The following is a 26,921-nucleotide window of genomic DNA, read 5'->3' on the forward strand; positions in this document are numbered from 1 at the left end:
TTTATTTGTATCTTGATTGTGAATACACAGTTACACAATGCACTAACCCTGTGTCTTTTAAATCCAAACAAAATATAGTGGAGCTCAGGAGCTTTTAAGAATGTGGCAGTCATCCCTCCTGGAACTGGAATGGCTCATCAAGTGAACTTAGAATATTTATCAAGAGTAGTTTTTGAAGAAAAGGACCTGCTCTTCCCAGACAGTGTAGTTGGCACAGACTCCCATATAACCATGGTGAATGGATTAGGGATTCTTGGGTGGGGTAAGTAAATGCCTCAGTATAATTTGATTTCTTTTTAAGAAGGGATGCAAAGAATATTTTCAGAGGACATTATAACAACATTTTTATAGTTTTTCTCATTATAGCAACAAAGAAACAGAGTTCCAATTTATGAATTGTATAGTAAAGAGGATTTATGGAAAAAAGATTGCCCACAGCCAGCACAGCACCACTGTTAAGCAGTTACTGCAGTGGGTGATGGTGAGGTCTGTGGCAGTGTTGATGATGGCTGTGGTTGCACTCTAAGAACCCTTCCACATCTCCTTCTGCCTTTGTAGATCCAAAATCCGTCAGGTCATTTTATTCAGTCCTTCATGATCTCTTGTGTCTCACAGCCTTGCCTACCACCCCTGTTTGCAACTTTTCAAGATTAAGCACAGTTGCTTCTTGAAATCCCTAATCTTTCTCATCAATTTCAGAGTACCCCACTGAGGACTTAACCTTTTTTTTTAATAGAGTATTACAACTGTTGGGTTTTTTCTAGATTCCATTCATGAGACTAAGGTAGGCGTAGACTGGGTTGTAGTCACATTCAGGTGTTTGTTGGTCATTGAACAGTACATATCATACTCAGAAAATGCTAATTAAATTTAGTGTAAAGGAGAAAATACCAGTTCTCTCAAGTAAGTGGATGAGTCATCCTTTATAAAGGGTTCCGGTTCAAAGTCCACAGTGAAAGTAATGTGGCAGCTCCCTTGTGAAACATGGGAGATCTTAAAACGGAAAATAGCTCATTTAAATGTCCTTTGCTGATAAACTTGTCCTTCTCAACAGGAGTTGGAGGCATTGAAACAGAAGCAGTTATGCTGGGCCTGCCAGTTACTCTTCCTTTACCAGAGGTGGTTGGATGTGAGCTAACTGGGTCATCCAATGCTTTTGTTACGTCCATAGATATTGTCCTCGGCATTACAAAGGTGAGCTCAAATAATAGTTGTTCCATGACTTACTTATTGAACATCTTTATGTAAGTGGAGCAGCTCCACAGGAGCCCTTATTTGAATTTATGCCTCCATCCTTCGTTCTCACATTACTAGCTAGATCATAAAATTACCACAGTAATTATAACAAATGTAACATATAATATATACTTATAAGTACAAAAAGAGTCATTCTCTACTTGTCAACACATTTATTAAATAACCTTATTATAAGCTTATGAGTGAGTTACTATTGTAATTATTTTAATTGAGAAGAAAATGCATGCAGCCTGGTCATTTCTCAAAGGCGCACAAGGCTGAATACTAAGTAGACCAAGGCTTTAGACCCAGGAGGCTACGCCCTTAACAGTCCTGCATTACTGCCTCAATAAATAACTTGTTGATGACATGGATTTTTAATGTGTGTGGGTGCCTGTGGGTGCTGGGACGTACATGTGGAGGTCAGAAGACAACTTTCAGTAGTTAGTTTTCTTCTGCCCTGTGGATCTCAAGAACGGCAGGCATGATGGTAAGTACCTTAACACCCTGAGCCATCTAATCCTCCCCAATTTTTTCTTTACCAAAAAACAAAACATCAAAAACATACTAGGTAATGCTTTGAAACATTCAGTGGTAGAAATGTGATAGTGTCAGACTTCTCCATTGTCTGTTTGAACATTACTTTGGGGCAGTACTGGCTGCATATGTTTAATATAGTGGATAAGAAGTTGTAATATTGCAATCTAATTTGTCTAGTTTTCACTAACTTTCAGTTCCATTTAAAAAATGGTTGCACTTGAGAGCCGGGCGGTTGGCGGCGCACACCTTTAATCCCAGCACTTGGGAGGCAGAGGCAGGCGGATCTCTGTGAGTTCAAGGCCAGCCTGGTCAACAGAGTGAGTTCTAGGAAAGGAGCAAAGCTGCACAGAGAGGCGCTGTCTCAAAAAAACAAAAACAAACAAACAAAAAAAGGGTTGCACTTGAAACATGCATCATACATAAAGTGTGGGTCGCTTCTCCTTAGCAGTTTTGGTTAAATTATTGCTGTGATTGCTTTGGAGATACTCCACAAGGAATTTATTGAATATATTATTTCTCTGTTGAGGTCCTGTTCTTTTTATGGTCTAGAATTAACCATCTTATTTTCCCAAAAATATATTGTGGCACTCCGTTAATTTTGTGATGGCAGCACTTAACCTAATTTACTTTTCTTTTTCAAAGATTTTATTTTTTTGTATTTTAATTATGTATATGTCTGTATCCATGTGTACATTTATGCCCACACTGGCTAGGAAAGGGTGTCGGGTCCACTGGAGTTGTAGTTAAAAGGCCATTGTGAACCACCTAACATGGGTGCTGGGAGCTGAACTCAGATCTTCTGGAACAGGAAAGTGTATACTCTTATTAACCACTGAGCCATTTCTTCAGCTCCCCTATTTTTCTTTTTATCGTTAAAAACTAAGATCAGGGGCCTAGAGTCCAGTTACAGGAGATCAACACCCTCTTCTGGCTTCTATAGTCAGTGGGTATGAATATGGTTCATAAACATGCATGTAGGCAAAAACATCCATACATGTAAAATAAAGTAATAATAATAAAAACAAAGATTGGAAGTTGTTTTACTTGGTAGTAATGAAGAATAGTTTTTGGAGGAATTCAGTTTTAAACTACATATTAAATACAACGAAAATGAATTTATGTGTAATAATGTTGCTGTAAATATTTGAGCCAATACTAATAATTTGAAGAATTTTGTGTAGTAGCATGTAATTTAAGTTCGCTCGCTATATGGTGTCTCATGAGTATATTAGTATTTCATAAACTTACAGAATGCGGGCAGTGGTTAGAACACTATTGTTTCATGTGCTCCTAGGAAGAAAAAAAGTCTCTGATTTCAGAGACCTTAATACAAAGATTGTTTTCCTGAGCATTCAGGGATTTGTTTTGAAACAGTGTTTCACTATGTAGCTCTGGTTGTTGTAGCTATCCCCCTGCCTTTGCCTCTGCCTCCAAAGGTGTGGTTGTGCCACCACGCCTTTTTTTTTTTTTTTTATAAAACCCTAATTAACACAGACCACTCTTCTATTTACTGTTTATCCTGAAATACCAGTAAAATCAAAATGAGTGTTCCATACAATAAAAGACTTACCATTCACTGGTATTGGTTAGAAATCCATGCTGATTTTTATCATTGCTGATACTGTGTTGTTTCTCATATCTCTAAAAGCACCTCAGGCAGGTAGGAGTGGCTGGAAAGTTCGTTGAGTTTTTTGGAAGTGGAGTTTCACAATTATCTATTGTTGATCGAACTACCATAGCAAACATGTGTCCAGAATATGGTGCTATCCTCAGCTTTTTCCCTGTTGACAATGTGACACTACGACATTTAGAACATACAGGTAAGAGACTATAAAATGATTGTATTTCCATTGTAGCTACTTGATAGTATTTATATATAACAAACTACTATATCATGAATGCTAATGCATATTTATGAAACTAGTATTTTGAAGTAGTAACTCTGAACTCTTAATAGATGTCTCTAAAAGGTCCTCAAACCCTAGTCTCTTGTGATCCACTGATAACATGTTAAAGGAATTACTTAAACCACTGATACTCAATTCACTTTTTCCCCACTAAGAACAACCTTTCTACCTGTACTTGGTAGTATAGGGTTCCAGGTTCAAGATCTTTGTGTGGCTTGATTGACTAGGGTCTTTGATCACTCTGATCACTGTAGAAGCCACCTTCAAAATGATTCAGTGAGTAAATCAAACAGCAAATTAACAGTGGTTTATATAATGCTCTGGAAAGAGTGTTTTCTGTAAAGTGCAAAACCTTTTCATCAGGATTTGATGGGAGAGCATTCATGAGAAGAAACAGTACTTTTTGAGAAGATGGTCTCCTGCTCTCAGGTGTGTTCCTTGTGAACATTTCTCCATTAACCCTTGTCTGTGTGAAACTGTCTTTATTGGACCTAGCCTAAAATTTAGTGGCTTACAAAACAGTGGTAGGGCTGTTTGGCTCTGGTAGAGCACTTGTCTTACATTGCAAGGTCCTGGCCAATCAAAAGCAAACCTAGCAGTAGTCATTTATTGCCTCATGGTTTCAATGGGTCAAGGATTTCAGATGGCACAGCAGGAAGAACTTGTTGCTGCTTTGTGTCTAGGGCCTCAACTGCCCAATTCACAAGCTAGGGCCTGGAATCCTGAAGCCTTTACCTGCGTGAATGTCAGCTGTGGGCTCAGGGAGGGTTGCCAGCACATCCATTCATACATGTCAGTGTGGTATGCCCAGGTGGTTTCCTCATGGAGTCTGGACAAGGGAAGTGGTAGCTTGTCAAGGGTGAGTACAGCAGAAGACAAGCTTACATAAACATGTGAGGGATACTTAGCTCTTGCTCACCACTGCAGTCTCACGTCTCTTCTTCAGGATTTCAGAATTCTTGACTACATTTTATTTCGCTGGTCCTCTTTTAGGTTTTGACAAAACCAAACTTGAGTCAATGGAAAAATACCTTAAAGCTGTGAAATTGTTTCGGAATGATGAGAATTCTTCAGAACCTGAATATTCTCAGGTATATGCAAGTAGCTCACTTAGTAGAAATAAGAAAGATGATTGTAAAACGGTTCTACAAATGTGGTAGCTGCTAATAAGTGGTAACTGTTAATGAGAAGTGCCACCAGGTGGTGGTGGCACATGCCTTTAATCCCAGCACTTGGGAGGCAGAAGCAAGTGGATCTCTTGAGAGTTTGAGGTCAGCATGGTCTACTGAGTGAGTTCCAGGACAGCGAGAACTGTTTCATAGAAAAACCAAAAGGAAAAAAAAAAAAAAAGGCCATTTGTGACCCATTATTTTGATTTTATAATGACAATTACATAGATTCTGGTGGTAGTTAATTTTGCAACATTTTGTGAAATTACCATTTTGATTTATATTTAATTATGGGGGTAAAGTAGACACATGAGTGCAGGTACCCACAGGGGCCAGAAGAAGACATCAGATCCTCAGGAGCTGGAGTCACATGAGTGCTGGGAACAACTTGGGGCCTGTAAAAGAGCACTATATGTTCTTAACTACCAAGCTATCTCTCCAGCTCCCAGTCTAGCCTCTGAAGTATTTAAAATATCAACTCTTAATTCTAATGTTTTTCTGCTTGATAATGAGCATTGTAATATTGGCACTGCTCGACCAATTTCAATTTTTATGATGTCTGCATCTAGTTTATGACTATTTTGCACCATTCTACTGTTATATGGTCTTAAATATTAAAGATACTTAAAACTCTTACCATTGGATATTTTTGGTACCATAAGTAAAATTCACATTCAGGAAAGATAATTTTAATAAAATTATTTTCTAGGACAATCCACCTAGGATGTAGAACAATTTGGCATATGGTTTCACCCTCCCCGGATGGGGGTCTTTTTTACCCAGCTTTGTTTCTTCCTAGCATGTTCCTATCTCATATAATCTACTGCTTTGACTGCTCACAAAGCTATCTTTCCCCTAACTAGAACACATTAAGTCACTTGAAGGCAGGAACTTTGTTTTGATATATATTCCTAGTTTGTAGAACTTAAGAGAGACAGACGGACAGACAGATGGAGACATATGGGGTGGGAGACAGAATATGAGAATATGCATGGGAGAGTTATTTGTTTATAGTAGGTCTCCTCTGGACTGACCTAGAACTCACTAATTGCCCGGGCTGATCTCGAGTTTGAGACTGTCCTGCTACCTCCATCTCTTGAATGTTGGGATTATAGGTAGAAGCCACCACAGCTGGCTTTTTAGAACAGTCTTGAAAGCCAGATTAGAAGACTTAGACATCAATTTTCAAGATTCTGGAAAAATAACTCCTCTTACCATTTTTCCCCCTTGATTTTTATTGAATCTATTGCATTGTGTACGAATTTGAAAAATGACTGGTAGAATAAAATTGAATTGATTGCTTACTAAACACCCTAGCCAAAGGCAGGATGCAGCTTAGTTGCTGGAGTGTTTGCTTACCATGCATGAAGTCCTGGGTTCATCTCCAGTACATAGTCACCCACACCGACAGGAGAATCAGAAGTTCCAGTCCATCCTAAGCTTACAATGTAGAGCTAAAGTCAGCCAACACAACATGAGACCTCAAACAAATAAAAAAACCTGGCTGTACCAGGGATACTGGTTTACACTTGGAATCCCAGGACTATGGAAGCAGTAGCAGGGGGATTGTAAGTTCAAAGCCAGTTTGGGCTACATTATAGTTCAAGGTCAGCCTGGGCTACATGCTTTAAAGAATAAATAGATAAGCTCCACTATGTAAACTCTGACAGTAGTTGGGAATAAAGCTAAAATCCATCAAGATGTTGATTTCAAAAGAAACTTCTTGGGGCTAGAGAGATGACTTAGTGGATAAAAGCATTTGCTGCCCTCACAGAGGACCCAAGTGGGTTCCCAGCAGCCATATATTGTCTCATAACTGTAACTCCAGTTCCAGGGGATCTGACACTCCACTGGCCTCTGCAGGTACCAGACACACATGTTGTTCACATATATACAATGCAGGCAAATAGTCATACATATAAATTAAACCTAAATCTTTAAAAACGAATTCCTTCAATGTTTACTTAGATCAAAGACTAGGATCAGTTAAATCCATTAAATCAAATTAGGATCAGTCAGAATAAGCTTGATTATTAAACAGTGATTAGGCTGTAATGAAAGAGGAAGTTTCAAATATGCTGTACTTAACCACATAAAATAAAATGCATAAAAGAAATGAGATCTCTTTGGAGAAAGAAATTGCTAATTGGGAACTGATATTTTAATAAAAATAATACTTTTCAACTAAGGATAAAAACCTGCTCATAGGAACCTACCCAGCAAGATCATCTAGAACCAGAAAGAGAAAGAAAACCTTTCTCTGTTGTCCAGACATCACACGTGAGGTGCCCAGGATGAAATGTTTACTTACCATTAACTTTGTGATCCCAAAGAAAGGCATCGGTGGAATTACAACTCAGAAGCAATGAGTTGATGATTAGCAGAGCTTCTACTTCATTATTGTGTAGGCATCTATTGGGATAGTGGTTTTGTTTTTGTTTTAGGACAGTCTTATGTAGCCCAGGCTGGTTCACTATATAGTTGAGGATGACTTTGAACTTCGGATCCCTGTCTCTGCCTTTGGAGTGCTAGGATTACAGGCAGTGCACCATCAAGTCTGATCTTATGTGGTGCTCAGGGTGGAACCCAGGGCTCCATGTATGCTAGGCAAGCCCTCCAGCAACCGAGCTGCATCCCCAGCCCCTTTGACAGTATTTATATCTGTGGGGAAATACCAACCATTTGAGGAACTACGATTTTCATATGCTGTGTTAATAAATGTACTCATTCTTCTTTTTAAAAAATCTCTTTTGTATCTCTACTTAGAAATTCTGATTTCCTCTCCCTCCACTGTTTTCCTAGGTGATACAGATTAACCTGAATTCAATAGTTGCATCTGTCAGTGGTCCAAAAAGGCCTCAGGATAGAGTTGCTATAACAGATATGAAAAGTGATTTTCAGGCTTGCTTAAATGAAAAGGTAAATTACTTTACTGTTACTTTTATGCTGTGTGCTAAGTAGTAAAGTACCAACAGGGTTTGGGATTGTTCCATAAATTAAGTGTGCTCCCCCCAGTACATTATGGCATGCCCACAGCCTCCTTTTTCTTCTGTCAGTCATTTGCTGAGCTTAGTCCTCAGCTCTATTCTGAGGTCAGACTTTGGGTTCTGTCTGTTGAAAGTAATCAAAAGTTAATTTAAGTTTCTTAGTCCCAGTGGTCTCCTTCCAAGTGTTAATCAGCCACATGTGGCCTGCTCTCGGATCTGACAGCACAGATTAAGCATCTACATCAGTGAGGGACGTTCTATCAGGCAGCATCAGTACAAACTGTATAATTATTCTCATAAAATTGGACAAAACAACACCAACAACTGAATTGGCTTTGGGGGTTTCTATTTTTTGTTTTAAAGTTAATGGCTTTAGTCTTGTTACTTTCTCTGCTTTATTGGGAAAAGTCAGAGTTAGCCTTGTCTACCAAACCTTGTTTTATAGTTTCTTTACTTTTTATTTGGAAAATACTAAACTCGTCTAGAAGAAAGGTCTCTGATGAGTTGCTGTATACCTGTCGGGCACCTTCAGCACTCACTAACGTAGCAGATTTTGTTCATCTCTTCTGCACTCACACTGGAGCCGTTTGTACAGCTCTAGAATAGGAAGAGTTTCCACCGTGCTTTGAGAATTTTTGTCAATGAATAAGAAACATCTGAGGAGGATTCTGGGAGGTTGGCTGCAGTCACTTACTATATAAAAGTGTTGCTTCTGAACACCGGTAGACTCCTTTAGTAACTATTCAAATTATGTTGTAGATGGATTGCATTTCTGAATGGTGTAGACTTTCTGTCACAGCAGCACTTCAACTGTTAAATGATGTATCAGGAGTCCAAGCTGTGTTTTTCTATCGGTCTTTCCTCTACAAAGTCTGTAATATTTACATGCAAATTTATAGGTTGGATTTAAAGGTTTTCAAGTTGCAGCAGAAAGACAAAGTGATACTGTCTCTATTCATTACGATGGAAGTGAGTATAAGCTGTCCCATGGATCTGTGGTCATTGCTGCAGTTATCAGTTGTACCAATAATTGCAATCCATCTGTCATGCTTGCTGCAGGTAGGTTGGTATCTATGACCATATATTATATATTCTGTCATGTAAATTGCTGTTTGCTTTTCTGTTATATTCATTTCTCTTCCTTAGATGAACGTATCCATGTTTGTGGTCCGTATTGAGAGGCACTGAAATTTTTAATTAAGTTAGGACCTTGAGTTTCATTTATAGTATTTTTATTACACAGAAGGTAGCTTTTTTGGGGGGGGGCGACTGTAGTTTACATATCTCTTAATTTTAAATTGTATCTGTCTTCAGTAAGTTTAGAAGTACTGCTAATCAGCATGTATTGTGTGGACTTTTCCCCCACCAGTTTACATAATACCACACTATATTAGGTCCCACTTAAAGTTATGCAAGTGAGGGATCATTAACAAGTAATGTCTGGGGTTGGGGATTTAGCTCAGTGGTGGAGCGCTTGCCTAGCAAGCTCAAGGCCAAGGCCCTGGGTTCGATCCTCAGCTCAAAAAAAAAAGCCAAAAAACAAATAATGTCTGTTTGTATATACCGTGGCAATTCTTGATGTCTGTAAAACTATGTATAATTGATGTTAAATTGCTCTTGGTTTACTATGATTATGGCATTTATGATTTAGTCGTTAGCTGTATGTGAATATTCTTTCTTCTTTTTGTGCGATGCCATAGTGACAGCCTATCCCCTAATAGTTTGCAGTATGATGACTACTTTATCTACCCCAAATTTCAATGTGGCTTCAGTGAACTGCATCAGTAGAGTAAAATGCACAGTAGTGATGATGGAAAGTTTATGAGTTTGACCTTTTTACTATAAATTGTAGTCTGTGATCTTAAGCACACCCTTTTCTTGCTTTTTATTCTGTGAAGCAGGGAAATACCTTTGTCATAGTCATTGTTTGTTGATTTTACAGGTCTTTTGGCTAAGAAGGCTGTAGAAACTGGTTTGCGAGTTAAACCTTATATAAGAACAAGTTTGTCTCCAGGCAGTGGAATGGTTACACATTACCTCAGTTCAAGTGGAGTGTTACCCTATCTTAGCAAGCTAGGGTAAGTGACATTTACTGTTGGTATTTAGCAGGTATTAAATCTATTGTTGAACAAAGAGGCGATAAAGACAAATATTACTTGTTGTAAGAGAGAATGGCCCCCTTGAGTCAGCACAGGACACACCCAGACATGAAGTTCTCAGCAGAGGAGATTGTTTACCTGGAGGGGCAAATGGTGTGTGTGTTGGGACTGTTGGGACTGCGAAGGCAGACAGCAAGCAGCAGAAAGCGAGCGTTGTGCAAGAGTGGGGTTTTCAGGAGAAAGGGGGAAGTCACTGCTGAGGTGAGTTGGTAAATCTGATTAACTATGAGACAAATCATGAATTTTGATTGTTGGACTTTGGCGTGTAGGAATGAGTCAGTGGCCATATAAGAAAATAGACCTTGGGGGCAAGCTTTAGGAATGTAATCTAACAGTTTTTAGCAGGGGAGAGAAGGAAAGGTGAAAGGTAAAACCTCTCTTGGTGCCGTGTTTGCTGTACTTGAGCCCACTAGAGCCTAACTTGTCACTTTGCCACTGTCACACAGTCTCTTGCCCACCCCCAGATGCTCCAGGGGAGTTTGATGAGAAGGGCACTTGGAGTCAGGCACACGGCCTGTGGCGTCAGGACGGGAACCACCCACAGTGAGGAGCACTGTTAGAGGGGTGTGAAGGAGCACCTACTCCTCATGAGTCATGTGCAGTTCTGAAGAGTAGAATAATACAGATTGCATTGATTTAATTAAACAGATTGTCTCCAAGGCGGTGGTGGCACTCAGAAGGCAGAGGCAGGTGGTTCTCTGTGAGTTCAAGGCCAGCCTGGTCAATAGATCGAGTTCCAGGGCAGTCAGGGCCACACAGAGAAAACCCTGTTTCAAAAAAAAAAAAAAATTAAAAATTGAACAGATTGTCTTAATTCAGATTTTGCAAAGTTACTGAGTCTATGGTATATGGGTTAATTTGTCTGTGAACCTTAAGAGAAACTTGATTTTTATGTTTCTTCCATAGTTAAAGAAATTAACAGTAGTCTAATTTTGAAATACAATATTCTTACATAGATTGTCAGTCCTTTTTAAAGCCTCATAAATTTAGATTTTTTATTTTGCTTTTAGAACAGCAGCTAAAGTAACTTAGAGAATTGTGTTTGTAATCTTATTAGAATTACAGTCAAGTATACTTTTTAGGTATACTTGGTTGAGAGTTGAATAATTTACTTCTATTGGACTAAAGTTTGGGGCCTTTGATGAACCTGTTATAGTGAGGTCATCTTGATACTTTAGAGTTTTAAATATGCCTTTCGAGTGGAAACACAACATGATTTTTAAGTACTTATATTATAGTTGTAGTTACAGTGGAGGGGCTGTCTGGGATTGTGTGATAAGTACTTTTGATCTCATACAGATGCTGTAGATATATGGGCTCTTCTAAGATTTGCATTCAGTACAAAGAACATAGAACAGTGAGGCTTGAATAGTCAAAATGTTGTGAAATTAATGTGTTGAGGGTTAATTCTTGTGCTGCAAATAGTTTTTGAGTAATCTTACCATAGTTACAGAAAAGAAGAGATAAAATTTGTCCTTTACAAATATGATGTGCTCTCCAGTCATGTTTACTTTTTTAAATGCAGATTTGAAATAGTTGGCTATGGATGTTCAACATGTGTGGGAAATACAGCACCTTTATCAGAAGCCGTTTTAAATGCAGTAAAACAGGTAAAGTGTGGGCTAGCATATGTAGGTGCTTTTGTAAATTGTTGTTTGTTTTTTTAATAAAGATACTTTAATGCCTGCTTAAGCACCCAGCTTAAGAAAGAGGTGTTGCTTAAAGAAAAACAAAAAGACACGTTTAAGAGCAGGGATGGTAGCTTCTTTGAGACTTGCCCCAACTTTTTTTAACTATATCTTGTTAGTAAATTACAAAAAGTGTACATCAGTCTGTGTGTTGATTGATAATTTATACTTGCAACTCTTGTGATAAGTAACTTGTGGATCTTAAAATTATACAAAGAATTACTTCTGCATTTAAAAAATACTTTAGTAATATAAGGAACCATTCACGTTCATAAGATTTGTGGTTGTGAACTTAAAACTTAGTGATACAATTTGGTTGTTTGGCTCTCAGAACTGTACAACAGACAGACTTTATAATTGTGAGTATATATAAGCTCTTGAATCAAGTATATTTGTTTTTCCCCTCAGGGTGACTTGGTTACCTGTGGAGTTTTATCTGGAAACAAAAATTTTGAAGGTCGTCTTTGTGATTGTGTCCGTGCCAATTACCTTGCCTCTCCACCCTTAGTGGTGGCTTATGCCATAGCAGGCACCGTGAATATAGATTTCCAGACAGAGCCTTTAGGTGTGTATTCCTATGGATTATCTGTGTGTTCATATGTATACTGTGCGTACTTCCTCCCAGAAGTTATTAAAAGCAGTTTCTTGGTATGAAAGAAAACATTCAGTACTTGTTACTTTTTTACACCATCCATTCTTCTGTTATCAGTGCGTGTGTTAATGTGAAGAACATAGCGTTAGTTACATGTATATTAGTACATGTCATTAGTTCTTGATACTTAACCCTGAAGCACACCCTGTTGTTAAATCAGTTACTTGGGCCGGGTGGTGGTGATGCACACCTTTAATCACAACCCTCGGGAGGCAGAGCTAGGCAGATCTCTGTGAGTTCCAGGCCAGCCTGGGCTACAGAGCGAGAGACCCTGTCTCGATTAAAAAAAAAAAAAGTCAATTACTTGATTTCTGTGACTTGTCTTTAAAAAATAGGAATACTTGGAGCTGTTGGTTTTGTGTTGTTTTAATATGTGTACTGAACACCATGTTAAAATCTTGAGCAGGTACCGACCCTACGGGCAAGGAAATTTACCTGCATGACATATGGCCTAGTCGAGAAGAAGTTCATCAGATAGAAGAAGAACACGTTGTATTGTCCATGTTTAAAGCTCTGAAAGAAAAGGTAGAGGTAAGAGTCTTGTGGGCTTTGTTTGTTTTTAGTTTTGTTCTTTAATTTGAAGTAAGGTCCCACAAACTCATACTGGCTGGGAACTCACTCCTTATAGCCCATGCTGCCCTGTGAACTAAGTAGTCCTCAGCCTTCTCAGTGCTGGGATTATAGGCACGAGCCCCATGTCTTTGCTTTCTAAACAGAATCAAAAATGCTAAATGCTCTGTAGACCAGGATGGCCTTGAACTCACAGAGCTCCTCCTACCTCTGCCTCCTTAGTGCTTGGATTAAAGGTGGCTGCAGCCGCCGCCGCCACTGCCACCACCACCACCACCACCCAGCAAAAATGATAATTTTGAATATACATTTTTTTATGGCTGAGTTTTTTTAAAAAGTCTGTTTGTCTGTGTATGTCTGTGTAAAACCATTAAAAACGATGACAATGGCACAGGCCTTTAATCCCAGCACTCAGGAGACAAAGGCAGAGGAGCTCCCAATTCCTGGCCAACCTGAGCTGCACAGTGAGACTGCTTCATAAGGGGCGACGTTCTTTATGACAGTTTCACGTTTGTGTCATTGCACTTTACTCGTTTCTCACTCCTCTCTTGTGCCCACTCTCGCCTGCTGGTCTCCTTCCCCTTCCTAGACAGTACTCTTTCTACTCTGATACGTATGTGTGTTCACGCAGAGAGCTTAACATCTTTGCATGGGAGTGGTGATTAGTTCATGGGTATGAACGTGGGCCTGTGCATGCCATGGCGTGTGTGGAGCTCAGAGAACAACCCTGGATGTTGGTCCTCACCTTCTACCGTGGTGGAGAACAGCCCTTGGTTTGCCACTGCTTCCCTCTGCCAGCCTAGCTGACCCACAAGCTCAGGATTCTCTTGTCTCCATCTCCCATCTTACCTGTAAGACTGACGGGACTGCAGCCTGTGTCCTGCTTTACATGGCTTCTGAGGATCCAAACCAGGAACAGTGTCAAGTGATTTACCTACTAATCCATTTCCCTATTTATATTTCTGAATCTGGCTTATTTTTCTTAAAATAATGGTCTTTAGTTCCATTTTCTTAAAATGTCAATCTCTCTCCCTCTCTCTCTCTCTCTCTTCCACACACACACACACACACACACACACACACACACACACACACACAAATCTCTTCCATGTATGTGATATTTATCTTTACTTTTACTCTCATATTACCATCTCTTATTCACTCCCTCCACCTAGTCCTCTTTCTACTATTATATTTGAATCTAGATTCTACATGTGAGAGAGAACTCTGATAGTTATGTTTCGGAACCTGGCTTATTTCATGTAAAATAATCACCAGTCCATCCATTTTCCCCACAATTAACAATTTTTTTTTTTAGTGCCGGGATAAAGAAAAACCAGTGTTACATAAAACATATTTTCTTCATCTAGGCTGGTTCTGTAAACAGGCTACTGTTGTTTCAGTAAGCATAGATGTGCAAATATCTCTGGTTGATTCATGGTTTTGAATGCTGTTTTATATCTGGAATTGCTAATTATGAAAAGAAAGACCTAGAATATTCTAATGGATTTTGAGTTACTAAAATGTTTATCATTCCCATTCAAATAGTTCAAAAGTAAAAATAAGTAAGAGCAAATAATGGACACTTGCTGTCACTAAAATCCTGGTCATTGCATTACCTCCATAGAACAGGGAGCAGTATCTTTTCAAAAAAAATTTCTTTTTTGAGACTTGCCTTTGTGCACAAATAAGCAAATATATTTTATACATACTTTTATGTTCACAGTACTGTATAAACTTGAACATTCAGAAAATGCCTTACTGTGTGACAACTATACTTCTGGGTACATCATTGAACAAAGGAAAGAAGTCTCCCACCGAGAGGCAGTGAATTGTACAAAAAATAATTAGGAGTCACCTATGCAGATTCCTGTAATCCTAACACTTAGGAAGCTGAGGCAGGAGGATAAGCACAAGTGAAAGGCTGGCTTCGCCTACATTATGAGTTCTAGGACAATCTGGGCTGTACTATAAAACTGTTTTACAAAGAAAGCTGGGTGTAGTGATCCTTTGTTTTTAAGACAGGATTTCTTTGTGTAGTCCTATCTGTCCTAGAACTAACTCTGTAGACCAGGCTGGCCTCTAACACAGATCTGCCTGCATCTGCCTCCTAAGCGCAGCTTTAATCACAGCATTGGACCGGGGACAGGTGGATCACTATGTGTATGAGGCCATCCTGCTCTATATAGGGAGTTAGTTACAGGTCATCCAAGACTACACAGCAAGACCCTGCCTCCAAAGAAAGAAAAGAATTATGTGAATGCATATTCTCTACATATCTGTAGAGAAAAGGGAATTAGGATAAGAAGAGTTAGCTGTGCAAATTTGAGGAGGGAGCATGTTGGAGGGGATTTTGTTTCGTTTTTTGAAGACAGTCTTTTTGTGCACCAGACCAGCATTAAATTCAGTAATTTGTCTTAGCTTCCTTAGTGCTGGAATATGCTGTGTCCGGCTCACACTGCTATTTTACACAAGAAAGTTGAAAAGATGTTTTACTTCTTTATATGTATGAGTATTTGCCTGCATATATGTTTGCGCACCATGTGTATGCCTGGTGCTTGCAAAGGCCAGAAGATGGGCTCAAAACTCTGGGAATTTGAATTACAGATGGTTGTGAGCTGCCATGTAGGTGCTGGGAATTGAACCTGGGTCCTCTGGAAGAGCAGCCAGTGCCCTTAACCTCTGAGTCATCTCTCCAACCCACTCAGCCTACTATTTTGAAAGAGAGTTGGATAAGGAAGGTAGAATCAGGAAGTTCATGTTTAATAGTCAAAGCTGTTGGTCGAGTGGACCATTGAGGTGGGTAGCAGTGGAAACTGGTGAGAAATGATACACTGGAACAGATGTTTGTGATTGATGACATACCTTACGTACTAAATTTTTTGCAGTGTGTGTGTACATACACATATATGTCTTTGAGTTCTTTAGTTTGGGAATGGGGTGGCTCTACAAAGTCTTTATATTTCTTTACATTGAAACTTAACTCTGAAAATTTGGTAAGTTGAAAGTTTTAAAGCAAGTCTATTCTGTTCAAAAATGTCATAATTTTTCAATGGATAAGGCTTTTCTTTTCAATACTTGTTTAACTATTATTTATTACTGTGGATGTTTTTAAAGTCTCTTCTTCTGATTCTTTATTTTGGTCCATTCATCCAAACTTCATTTGCAGATTGGAAATAAACGATGGAATTCCTTAGAAGCCCCAGAGTCAGTGCTCTTTCCCTGGGACATGAAATCTACTTACATCAGATGCCCTTCATTTTTTGATAAGTTTGTAAGTACTAGTGAACTGCTCAAGCTTTTGAAGTTTGTTACAATTGAAAAGAAAAACATTCAGTGTTATGAATTTTCATTTCCTCTTAGACCAAAGAGCCAGCTGTCCTCCAGCCTATCATCAATGCCCATGTCTTACTGTATTTGGGAGACTCTGTCACTACAGATCACATATCACCTGCTGGAAGTATTGCTAGGAGCAGTGCTGCCGCTAAGTATCTGACAAACAGAGGGTATGTGAGTTTGAGTGTGTGTGTGTGTACACGTGTGTCCATGCTCCCAGGGGCTTGCTTTACCTTGTTCTTTGGTTACTAAGAGGCTTTTTTCCAAGGTCTTAGTCCTATGTCCTGTAACTACAGATTATCTTAGGGATCTCATTGTTAGCACATTTGTCTTCAGCAAGAACTGAGTGGCACCCGATGACCCTCTTTCCTTATAGTGTTAGAAATTGAAGTCACTTTTTTTCTTTTTTCTTTTTTCTTTTTTTTTGGTTTTTCAAGTCAGGGTTTCTCTGTGTAGCTTTGTGCCTTTCCTGGAACTTGCTTTGGAGACCAGGCTGGCCTTGAACTCACAGAGATCTGCCTGCCTCTGCCTCCTGAGTGCTGGGATTAAAGGCGTGCCCCACCACCGCTGGCTGAAGTCACTAGTTTTAATTAAGCCCTTACTTATTCAAACAAACAAAGCTTTTATAGTCTAAAGAAATAACTGATTAGAAGCAATAATCAAGCTTAGTTTGACACACCAGATGGATCCTGACCATTTGGTTCTAAACCGCTTCCCATCAAAAGAGTGTAGCAAATGTGTGCTTCATGGGACTATAAAATACGTATCAGTGAGGCTAGGGTTGATATGTATCACTATCAAAGATGACTGACAGGATCAAATTTAAATAGCCTAATTATATAGCAGATACCTTTTTTTAAAGATGTAGTTGTGTGTGTGTGTGTGTGTGTGTGTGTGTGTGTGTGTAAACATTCAAGTCAGTTCTCTTCCGTATACCCCGGGAGTCAGGCTTGGCAGCAAGTGTTTTTACCTGTTAGGCTGTCTTGCCCCCCTATTCTAATAATTTTCTGAAAATATGAATCCCAGAATCTACACCAGCACGTCTCAACCTGTGGGGTCAAGACTACTTGGGGGTCAGATGACCCTTTCACAGGGGTCACCTAAGACCATCAGAAAACACAAATATTTACATTATGATTCATCTAACAGTAGCAAAAGTATAGTTATAAAGTAGCAATGAAATAATTTTATGGTTGGGGTTACCACACATGAGGAACCTCTATTAAAGGGTCGCAGCTTTAGGAAGGTTCAGAACCACTGGTCTACACCGTTCTATCCTGAAGTGTGTGGTGGTGCACGCCTTTAATTCCAGCACTCGGGAGGCAGAGGCAGGCAGGTCTCTGAGTTCAAGGCCATACTGGTCTACAGAGTAAGTTCCAGGACAGTCAGGCTACACAGTGAAAACCTGCCTGTGGGTTGGGGGCGGGGGGGGTTTTGTTTTGTTTTGTTTTAAATGTACAAATTCAGAGTATTGATACTTCTGTATAAAAGATCAAACCAGAGGCTGATAACAACCAGTTTCTGACCTCTAAAACTGCTGGATGTGGTCGCTGCTTGCTGAGCTGGAGTATTCCAAGTTTGAGACCAGCCTGAGCTACATACCTTTTAAAAAGAAAGTGAGATCTGAGATTTGCTTCAGATTAATGGGGGCAATTAACTAAGAAACTATGTGAGTTTATAGATGAGTGATAAATTCATGAGATCTTTTAAAGTTGGGGGAGGTGGACAACAGCCTTTAATAGTTTTCTTACAACCCCGTGATGTGATTTTTCTGTCTGGTGTGAACACTCTCTTTCATAACTTTTTTGTAGCCTTACTCCTCGGGAGTTCAACTCTTACGGAGCCCGAAGAGGTAACGATGCTGTGATGACAAGAGGCACATTTGCAAACATCAAGCTTTTTAATAAGTTTATTGGGAAGCCAGCTCCCAAAACAGTTCACTTTCCATCAGGACAGACGGTAAGGATGGACACCAAGTGCCGCAACCATTGCTCACTGGATCAGCTTCTGTAGTAAATACTTTTCTCTCTGTTTTCATCTACAGCTCGATGTATTTGAAGCTGCAGAACTGTACCAGAAAGAAGGTATCCCACTGATAATTTTAGCAGGGAAAAAATATGGTTCAGGAAATTCAAGAGACTGGGCTGCCAAAGGACCCTATTTGCTGGTACTGATTTTTAAATTTTATATTCTTAAATTTAAAGAATTTTAATACTCCTTTTCTCAGTAACATCTTTTTAACATTTATTTGGTTTATTTAAATTTTTTGTATGCTTATTTGGATCTTACATTTTTTTTCCCAATGGTCTTAGGTGATATATTTCTATTTTTATTTTGCTATTATGTGATATGAGACTCCTATAAAAGGGTCATTCAACCCCACTGCTCTAGCGCATTTTCTCTAGAAAATAGACATTTGCTCATAGTAGGACTAGAGCGAGAGGTCTTACTGCTTATTTTAGTTCTCCAGTGTTCCCAGGACCTCACACTTCAAAATCTCAAAACTCCCGAGTTCAGTTTGCAGATTGACTCCGACCTTAATGCTGATAGGACTGTCTTAATTTCAGTTCATCTGCCAAATCAGTTACCTTTCCTTTTTATTGTTACTGTTCTTAAGACAGAGTCTTTCTGTGTAGCTCTGGCTGGCCTAGAACTCAGAGATTACCTCCCTCTACTTCTCCGAATTACCCCAGAGCTCTACTTTGAGTCAGGGTATTAACCCTGGAGCTCTGTTGGTGGTCAAAACAACGAAAGAAGTTTTGTTTTGTGTTTTGATTTTTGTTTGTTTTTTGAGACAAGGTTTCTCTCTGTGGCCTTGGCTGTACTGGAGCTCTCTCTCTGTAGACCATGCTAGTCTTAAACTCAGAGATCTACCTTCATGCTTCTAGGATTGAAGGATTGTGCCATCACAATCCACAAAGGGTCCTCCTCCTCTTTTTTTTTTTTAAAGAACAATTTATAAAAGGTTTCTATAGATACCTTATACAACTCCAATCTCAGTAATGGTATAGTCCATCAAAAACAACTATACAAAGCCCAAAGATATTTTTTCCTTTAAAATAGTCACTATAAAGCAGATATGATGGTACACCTTGCAAACTCAGCACCCCAGGGCAGAAAGCAGGAAGATTGCCATGAATTTGAAGCCAGTGTAGGCTGCAAAGCCAGTTTAGGCTACAAACCAAGATCTGTCTCAAAAATTATAATTATAATGATGACAAATAAAATGCATATTTGTTACAGGGTGTAAAGGCTGTTTTGGCTGAAAGTTATGAAAAAATACACAAAGATCATTTGATTGGAATTGGCATAGCTCCGCTTGAGTTCCTCCCAGGAGAAAATGCAGACTCCTTGGGCCTCTCTGGTAGAGAAGCATTTTCTTTATCATTTCCTGAAGAACTCTCTCCTGGAATTACATTAAATATGAAGGTATCTCCAAGATTCCAGAATACATAATTGTGTACTCTGTACTCAAGTGGTGTTTGTAAGTTAAGTAAGGATTGTGTCTAATTGTGTGCTGCTGTCAGTGCGTGTAAGCTGTGGCTCTTTCCTGTTCCTGTGTTATTAATGGAGCTCACCTTGTGTGAGGAAAAGTGGAAGGAACTGGTGGAGAATTGAGGCTCAGTTTAATCAGCTCTTTCTGTTTTGATCTACATTGGACCCAGGCAGTAATCCATTCCAAAGAGAACGAAAGCTCAGCCTTTAGGTTAGGTAAGACTCTGAGGAGGAAAGGAAAGAACAGTGACACTGTGTGTAATGGACGCTTACCGTGTAGTAAGTATAATGGTGAGTGAGGACTTCTATAAGAGAAGCAAAATCTAAGTCAGTAGATGTGCAGAGTCTGATAGTTGTCATTTAGAATTAGAAATCAAAATACCCGTTTTTCTACTTAGCTCATTGGGAGGAGTCTTATGTTTTTAAATAGTGGAAGGGTTTTAGGCAATCAAAATGTAGGAAATTAGAACTAGGAAAATAAGGCAACAAATCAGGTAGTTAGTGGATGTGAATACAAATGTTCTTAATCAAGTAACACTTTGAAGCTCTGACACTCATACATCTTTTTGTTTGTTTAAAGACAAGCACTGGAAAAGAATTCAGCGTGGTTGCATCATTTGAAAATGATGTGGAGATAACTTTGTTCAAACATGGAGGCTTATTAAACTTTGTGGCTCGAAAATTCTCATAGTATCTACTCACCATGGTATCTTTCATGACTGGTAACGGCAAAGCCTTTTGTGCTGGACCCAGGAACCTTTGCCATGGAGCTGCAGATAATTCCAGTACACTTGTTTATCTCATCCATGGATGTAAATGATTATGAATCAATGTTGTGACTGAAATGAAGTCTTGATTTTAAATAATATACGAATGGTGCTATTAACATTGCTAAAATCAACGTGTGAAGTGTGTTGTTGAAGAGACCTGTAAGTATAGGGGTTATATTTTATCAGAACATTTTGTAAATAAAGACAGAATTTGAACTTGTGTTGAAGATTCATATGAGTAGCCTTTCTGAAGCTTGTTTGTTTTGTTTTGCCCTATAAAATTGGACTACTGTTTGTTGGTTTAAGAATAGCAAGTTGAAATACAAGAATCCAGATTAAACCATAAAATTGTGGAAATGGCTACCCGATTTATAAATGAATTTTTAAGTGTCTTCCTTTCCAGAGTTGAGTTGGACACAGTTGCCATTCCCAATTTGTAGTGTCAGTTAGGTTTCCCCTTAGTCTCGGGATATCTGAGGAATTGAACCTGCCCCAGATTACAGTCCCTCTGACCAGTCTAGCCAAAGTTTACTCCATTTCTGAAGATAAATAACTGCAAAATACAGATGATTGTATGGTACCATGAATTAGTAAAGGTATATTTCCTATGATACAGCCCTGTAAAATTTTTCAATGATTTGCCACTGTGACACTCTGGCAAGCTCAAATGCTGGTGTATTAATTGGGACTAGATTTTGTAACTTCAACTAGGTATCACCAGCTGACGTTCCACATTCCTTTTATGAGTGCTGAAAACAACTTGAGTCAAATTCTAGGTTTCCTCTAGACTTCTAAATTATCTACCCAAAATTACATGGATATGCACCCCTAAGTGTTACTTTTAATGTTACTTTTTTATAGTCCTTTAAGTTGACTTACTGCTATTTGAGTCTTTATTTTACTTGGGATACATCACTCTGTTCATTTCGTTATGGTTTGTTTGTTTTTAATCAAAACTGATCATAAAGATAAGACCCTTGGCAGCCACTGCAGTCTGCATGTCATGTGTTCCTAGTTGCATTTATATCTTACACCACATCACATGCTTTGTGTATGTTTTAAATCCTTTTTAAAAGGGTTGGAAATTAGTTTTAGAAGGTCCTATACCTCTTTTCAATTAAGAAATTAAACAGCAAAATGTTAGGTGTAATGATTTTTTTAAAATGTTATCTTCATCTGATCTGTTTTTGTGCATAGCACAAAACAAAACGTACTTGTTTTATGCTAAAATTCAGGAACTCCTAAACCAGTGGGTGAAGAGCACTGAGGACTTTGCATATAATTAGTCATACAGTCTGTTGAAATATTTTTCAAATATATACTTAGTTGGACTAGAGTTTAACAAAACAAAGTCTCTTTATAAGTGTTTTCTTTGTTACGTTGAAATCATATTGTGTTCTGGTAGAAGCCATGTGTTTGTCTGTGCATGTGTGTTAATCTGTGTGGAAACCTGAGTTAGGAATGAAGAACTTAAAAGTTGAGTATTAAAATATTGGTACATGCTTTGAAAAAATGGTAATTCAGGATGTATATATGGGGAGAAATGTCTTACTTTGAAGGTATACTCTTGTCAGTAGTCTGAGTTAAAGGTGTGGACATAAAATGTCTGAGATGATAAACATAGCTATGAATCAAACATTTACATTTCCAGTCCACCGAGTGTGGTATAAAAATTGTATTTCAGGAATGAAATCAAGGTTCTCTTAATCTCTTGCTTAGAAACAGTGAACTTGATAAGCACGATCTTAATTGGGGAGGGTAATTAAGCGCATGTCTTAATGCGTATATTTTGTAATTCTGCCTCCAGCCAAATGATGCAAAAATGTGATGCCTGTTTTTAATGTGTTACTTCCTTTATTGACTATTTTTAGTATTTTTGTGTTACTTTCTAAAAATTACTAATATTTGGGAGAAGAACACAAAAAAAGCAAATCAGTATTGTGAACGTCGCGCAGTTCCCAACAGCAGCATTGTAGTCTCAAGACCATCGTGTTCCATGCTGTTGTGTGCCTTAGTTGTGCTGCTCACACAAATGAAGGGAAGGAAAGGCTTCCAGCAGGTGCCTCTGTCTCTGTATTAGCATTTGGGTGAGAGGCAGCAGCACCTCTTCACCAGACTGTTTGGATTTTCGCTGGTGTTGAACTAAAAGCTGTAAAGCCAAGAGCTCACTCAGCCAGAGTCAGTTATTTGCGTGTGATAACAATGTAATGTGCATTCCCCTTCTTGGTGGTAAGTGAAAGGATGAAAAAATTTACAATACTTTCAGGGGTTGAAAACCACCTTCCCTTTTGCCTTTGAGTCTAGGGAGAAGATACTAAGATACTGGATAATGATACTATATTTGATTTGGGGGACAAAACAGGGAAAGGAATTGGACTTTGACTTTTTTCAATAGGATTTTTTTCCCCTTCAAGAGGGACTGTGACTGTGCTGATGTGGTCTGTTTTGTTTTGTTTTGTTTTGTTGTTTTTATCAATTTTATGCAAAATATGTGGCTATAAAACCATATATATCTCCTCAGTAACTACAAATCATTGTTATTTAAAGCCAACAAAATAGCATAACAGTTTTAAGTTCAATAATGTTAAGTATTGTATAGAAATATATTGGAGGTAAAGTTCAGTTAATGAAATTGTGTATATGTTATTGATGCTGTAAATTATTTTTAATAAAGAAAATTGTATTATCACATTTGACTCATGTTGTATTTTGTAGTGACTCAGAATAAAACACCATGACTTAAGAAATGAAATGCTATCCAGAAATTTTTCATTAAAATATTGTAAAATGTTCAGACTTAATTCCCAACATAACATCCAACATGTGAACCAGTTAATCTCACCGCTATATCACGGAGTTCCTTTCTATGCTAAGACTTAGGAGAATGAGAGTCCGAAGTCCTGTTAGGGCCCACTGAAACAGTAAATGAATTTAATTCAGGGAGTGTTCCACCTGTAGTCAAGTTATAGAATCAGTTTGCCACGAAAGACTAATCTGTCCTAAACCATGGTCTTTTGTACAAGTCAGGCAACTTAACAGTCAAGTGATGGAGACGTATCTATTCTTCCAGGCAGTTCTGACATTAAAAGTTTAGATGTTTAAAAACTATTTCACCAAGCTTGGTGTTGCATGCTTGTAATTTCGGTGCTTAGGAGGCTGAAGCAGGAGCGTTGGTTGAGTTGAAGGCCGACCTGGGCTGAAGCTAAGGCTACTGTGGTAAACACCTGGTCTCAAAAATTTTGTCTAGTTGAAGTCTCCTATTCATAGCTGACATTCACTGATTCTCTTCCTCCCTAATCTGTCTGTTCCTCATTGTAACTAATTTAAGTACATATTTACTGTGTAAATTGAACCTACTAGAAATGGCATTGCATGTTTCCTCATACCACAGATCTTTGTTACGGTAATTGATAACATTTAGGACAGAATTGGACAGCTCATTGATAAGAATTGTGTATGACAGAAGATGGCCTTGCTGTAGGACAGTGGTGGTGTATGGTCTGGAACCTTCACACTGTAGGTCCTGCTAATGGTGTCACTCACTCTGTCTTATGCAATTTTATTGATGTTTTTGCAAAGCAAGTCATGCACAGCTGGGAACTAGGGCCACAGCCCTCTCCCCTAAAACAAGGTTTTGGAAATATGATCAGCTTCCCCTGATTTGGAAAGGATATTCTGGGGACTATGGTTTAGGGCAGTGGTAGGTCACTTGCCTAGCAGGATCAAAGCCTTGGATTCAAATCCCTATGTTGCCCACTCCAAAAGCCCCTCCTACTACTGTTAGTAGCAACCTAAGTGATTAAAGCTTATTAAAATTTGACATCCAGGGCTGGAGAGATGGCTTATAGGTGGCAAGCACTGACTGCTCTTCCAGAGGTCCTGAGTTCAGTTCCCAGCAACCACATGCTGGCTCACAACCATCTATAATAAGATCTGGTGCCCTCTTCTGGCCTGCAGGGATACATGTAGACAGAACACTATACATAGTCTTCAAAACAAAAATTTGACATCCAAAGACTAAAGTCACAATTTCAGATTCTAGGGTAGTATCACAAAAGCAAGTACCAGTACCAACATAAACACACCCTGATAGTTTGATATCCAGACTTCATGGAAACAGCAGCCTTGGTGCATTTATCGCTTGATACCAGTTTTGCCTCCTAATTACAAATTACTGCTAGTCTTGCTAGGGCTTTTTTGTTTTTGTTTTGTTTTTGTTCGTTTTCTTGTTTTTTGTTTTTCAAGATAGGTTTTCTCTATAGCTTTGCGCTTTTCCTGGAACTCACTTGGTAGCCCAGGCTGGCCTCGAACTCACAGAGATCCACCTGGTTCTGCCTCCCGAGTGCTGGGATTAAAGGTGTGTGCCACCACCGCCTGGCTTAGTCTTGCTGTTTTGGTGAGAATTATTTGGATAAGTCTTACAACTGCTAGACTAGACACTTGTGTTTAGGATATGTTTGGGCCACATAACCTTTCTGTTAATGATAGGCCACTTGTAGCTAGTTCCTAAGATGGCACCCAGTAGCCATTTTAGTTTGTGTGATTGCATTGACATTTGCACAATGAGATTGCCTAAGGTTGCATTTCTCAGAACATGTCCCATCAGTAGCATATTAGTACCTGAAAAATGAATCCTCTATTGCAAAAGCAGATGTATATGTAATCCTCAGTCTGTTCATATGACCATTGAATTTTATGTATCTATGTATTGGCACTAAACTTTGAACATCCAGTATGTAAAGGAAATATGAGACTGCAAGATCGAGCCATTGAGATGGCTCAGTGGGTAAAAGGTGCTTGCTGGACAATCCTGGTCACACAAGTTCTATCTCCAGAGCCATGTAAAGGTGAAGGAAGGAACTGACTCCACAAAGTTACACACATTGGTTTTTCTAGACAGAGTTTCTCTGTGTAACAGCACTCGTCCTGGAACTTGCTTTGTAGACCAGAATGGCCTCAGCCCCCACCCCCCAAGTGCTGGGATTAAAATTTAATATATTTTTTAAATTACAAGATTATGTTTTCTAGAACACATTTTCTGTTGAGGTTGAACCCAAAGCATATATTCTAAACACTGAACCCTGACACTGAGTCATACAATACGAAGTCGTATAATCTCTGCAAATTGTTTTTGTTTTTCATTGGAGGGGTGTGTGTATGTGTGTTTGAGAAATACACACGCACACACACACGCACACACACACACACACATTTATTTATAAAATCTCCAATGTTGGGAAAAATGGTTTGGCATCAAACATTAGGAATCGTAAAAGACTGAACAGTCCATCCTAAGGACAATTTGAAGTACACAAAAGCTGGGCAAGGTGGTGCAAACCTATTATCTCAGCACTTGGAGGTGGCAACAGGAATCCAGCCTGGGCTACAAGAGATTGTCTCAACCAAAATCTTAAGATGTACAAAATGTTTGTGTATAAAGATACCCTGAAAATGGGGAAATATCTACTTAAAGTAAACATAGCAAGTTACAGAAAGCCTTTTTTTCTCTTTGACAACAGTTTCCTTATGTAGCCCACCCTGGCCGCCTTGAACCAGAATCCTGCCTCTACCGCTCAAGTGCTAGGATTACACACCCATTACTATAACAGGGTTCCATTTCTGAAGAATGTCCCAGGAGGTCCGAGGAAATGGCTCAGTGGGTAGGAGTGCTTGCTGCCCAAGCATGAAGACCTGAGTTCGGATCCCCAGAACCCATATAAAAAGCCAGCCATTACTGTGCATTCTGCACCGCTAGTGGGTCAGGGAGTGGCGAAACGACCACCGGAGTGTTCTGACTGCCAGCCTAACAAAAAAGAATGACTCCGAGTGAAAGACCCTCCCTCAAAGGAATAAAGCAAAGACCAGTTACCAGAAAGGATAATTAAGGTCGTTAAACTAACTTCTTGTCCCCAAATCCCTAGCAAGCTCTTGAGCACTTTGCTGTTGCCTGAACTGCCTACCCTACCTAAACAGGGATTCTAGCCCAATTGCCAGCTCTGTACCTCGGTGTAAAAGAGTCGTTCGTCACCCCTGATCTGAGCTGTGGTGCTGACAGCCCGGTTCGTGCTGCCTTCTCTCTCCCTCTGCTGGACGGTTACCTCGCTTGAAAACGGGTGCTGTGGCCGAGGTCCTCAACTGGGAGTTGGTAACTGCGGTCTGATTGCTCCGTGCACTTAGACTTCAGTTTTCCCGCCAGCACAGACAGTGTAGGCCTCTTTATACAGTCGTTTCGGGTTGGAATATGCCAGTACCCAGACAGCGAGCCTCGTCCCTCACAGAGGGGGACCGACCCTTGCAGTTTCGGGTCGAGGATTCCCTTCTGGGGAGAATGCAGCTCTGGCCACGCCCTATGAAAGATGGCCTCCAGGATACGCGCTTCCAGAAAGATCGGGAAGGAGTGAAGGAAGAAAGC

General features: G+C 39.3%; 1 protein-coding gene across 2 annotated transcripts in view; it reads left to right on the forward strand.

Annotated features, from left to right (window-relative positions):
* Ireb2 (iron responsive element binding protein 2) overlaps window positions 1-23,198 on the forward strand; it is a 44,377-nt gene extending 21,179 nt beyond the window's left edge. For both annotated transcript variants that reach the window (XM_036191857.1, XM_036191858.1), the window contains 16 exons: window positions 79-262; window positions 1,055-1,194; window positions 3,425-3,596; window positions 4,677-4,774; window positions 7,655-7,771; window positions 8,739-8,898; window positions 9,782-9,917; window positions 11,524-11,608; window positions 12,095-12,251; window positions 12,745-12,869; window positions 16,078-16,182; window positions 16,272-16,414; window positions 18,056-18,203; window positions 18,289-18,411; window positions 19,488-19,673; window positions 20,320-23,198. In XM_036191857.1, coding sequence (XP_036047750.1) covers window positions 79-262; window positions 1,055-1,194; window positions 3,425-3,596; window positions 4,677-4,774; window positions 7,655-7,771; window positions 8,739-8,898; window positions 9,782-9,917; window positions 11,524-11,608; window positions 12,095-12,251; window positions 12,745-12,869; window positions 16,078-16,182; window positions 16,272-16,414; window positions 18,056-18,203; window positions 18,289-18,411; window positions 19,488-19,673; window positions 20,320-20,430 — 2,190 coding nt within the window. In that variant the 3' untranslated portion in view covers window positions 20,431-23,198. The remainder of the gene's footprint in view (window positions 1-78; window positions 263-1,054; window positions 1,195-3,424; window positions 3,597-4,676; window positions 4,775-7,654; window positions 7,772-8,738; window positions 8,899-9,781; window positions 9,918-11,523; window positions 11,609-12,094; window positions 12,252-12,744; window positions 12,870-16,077; window positions 16,183-16,271; window positions 16,415-18,055; window positions 18,204-18,288; window positions 18,412-19,487; window positions 19,674-20,319) is intronic.
* The last annotated feature ends 3,723 nt before the right edge of the window (window positions 23,199-26,921 follow it).

This window comes from Onychomys torridus, chromosome 7 (assembly GCF_903995425.1).
Source record: "Onychomys torridus chromosome 7, mOncTor1.1, whole genome shotgun sequence".
Lineage (NCBI taxonomy): Eukaryota > Metazoa > Chordata > Mammalia > Rodentia > Cricetidae > Onychomys > Onychomys torridus.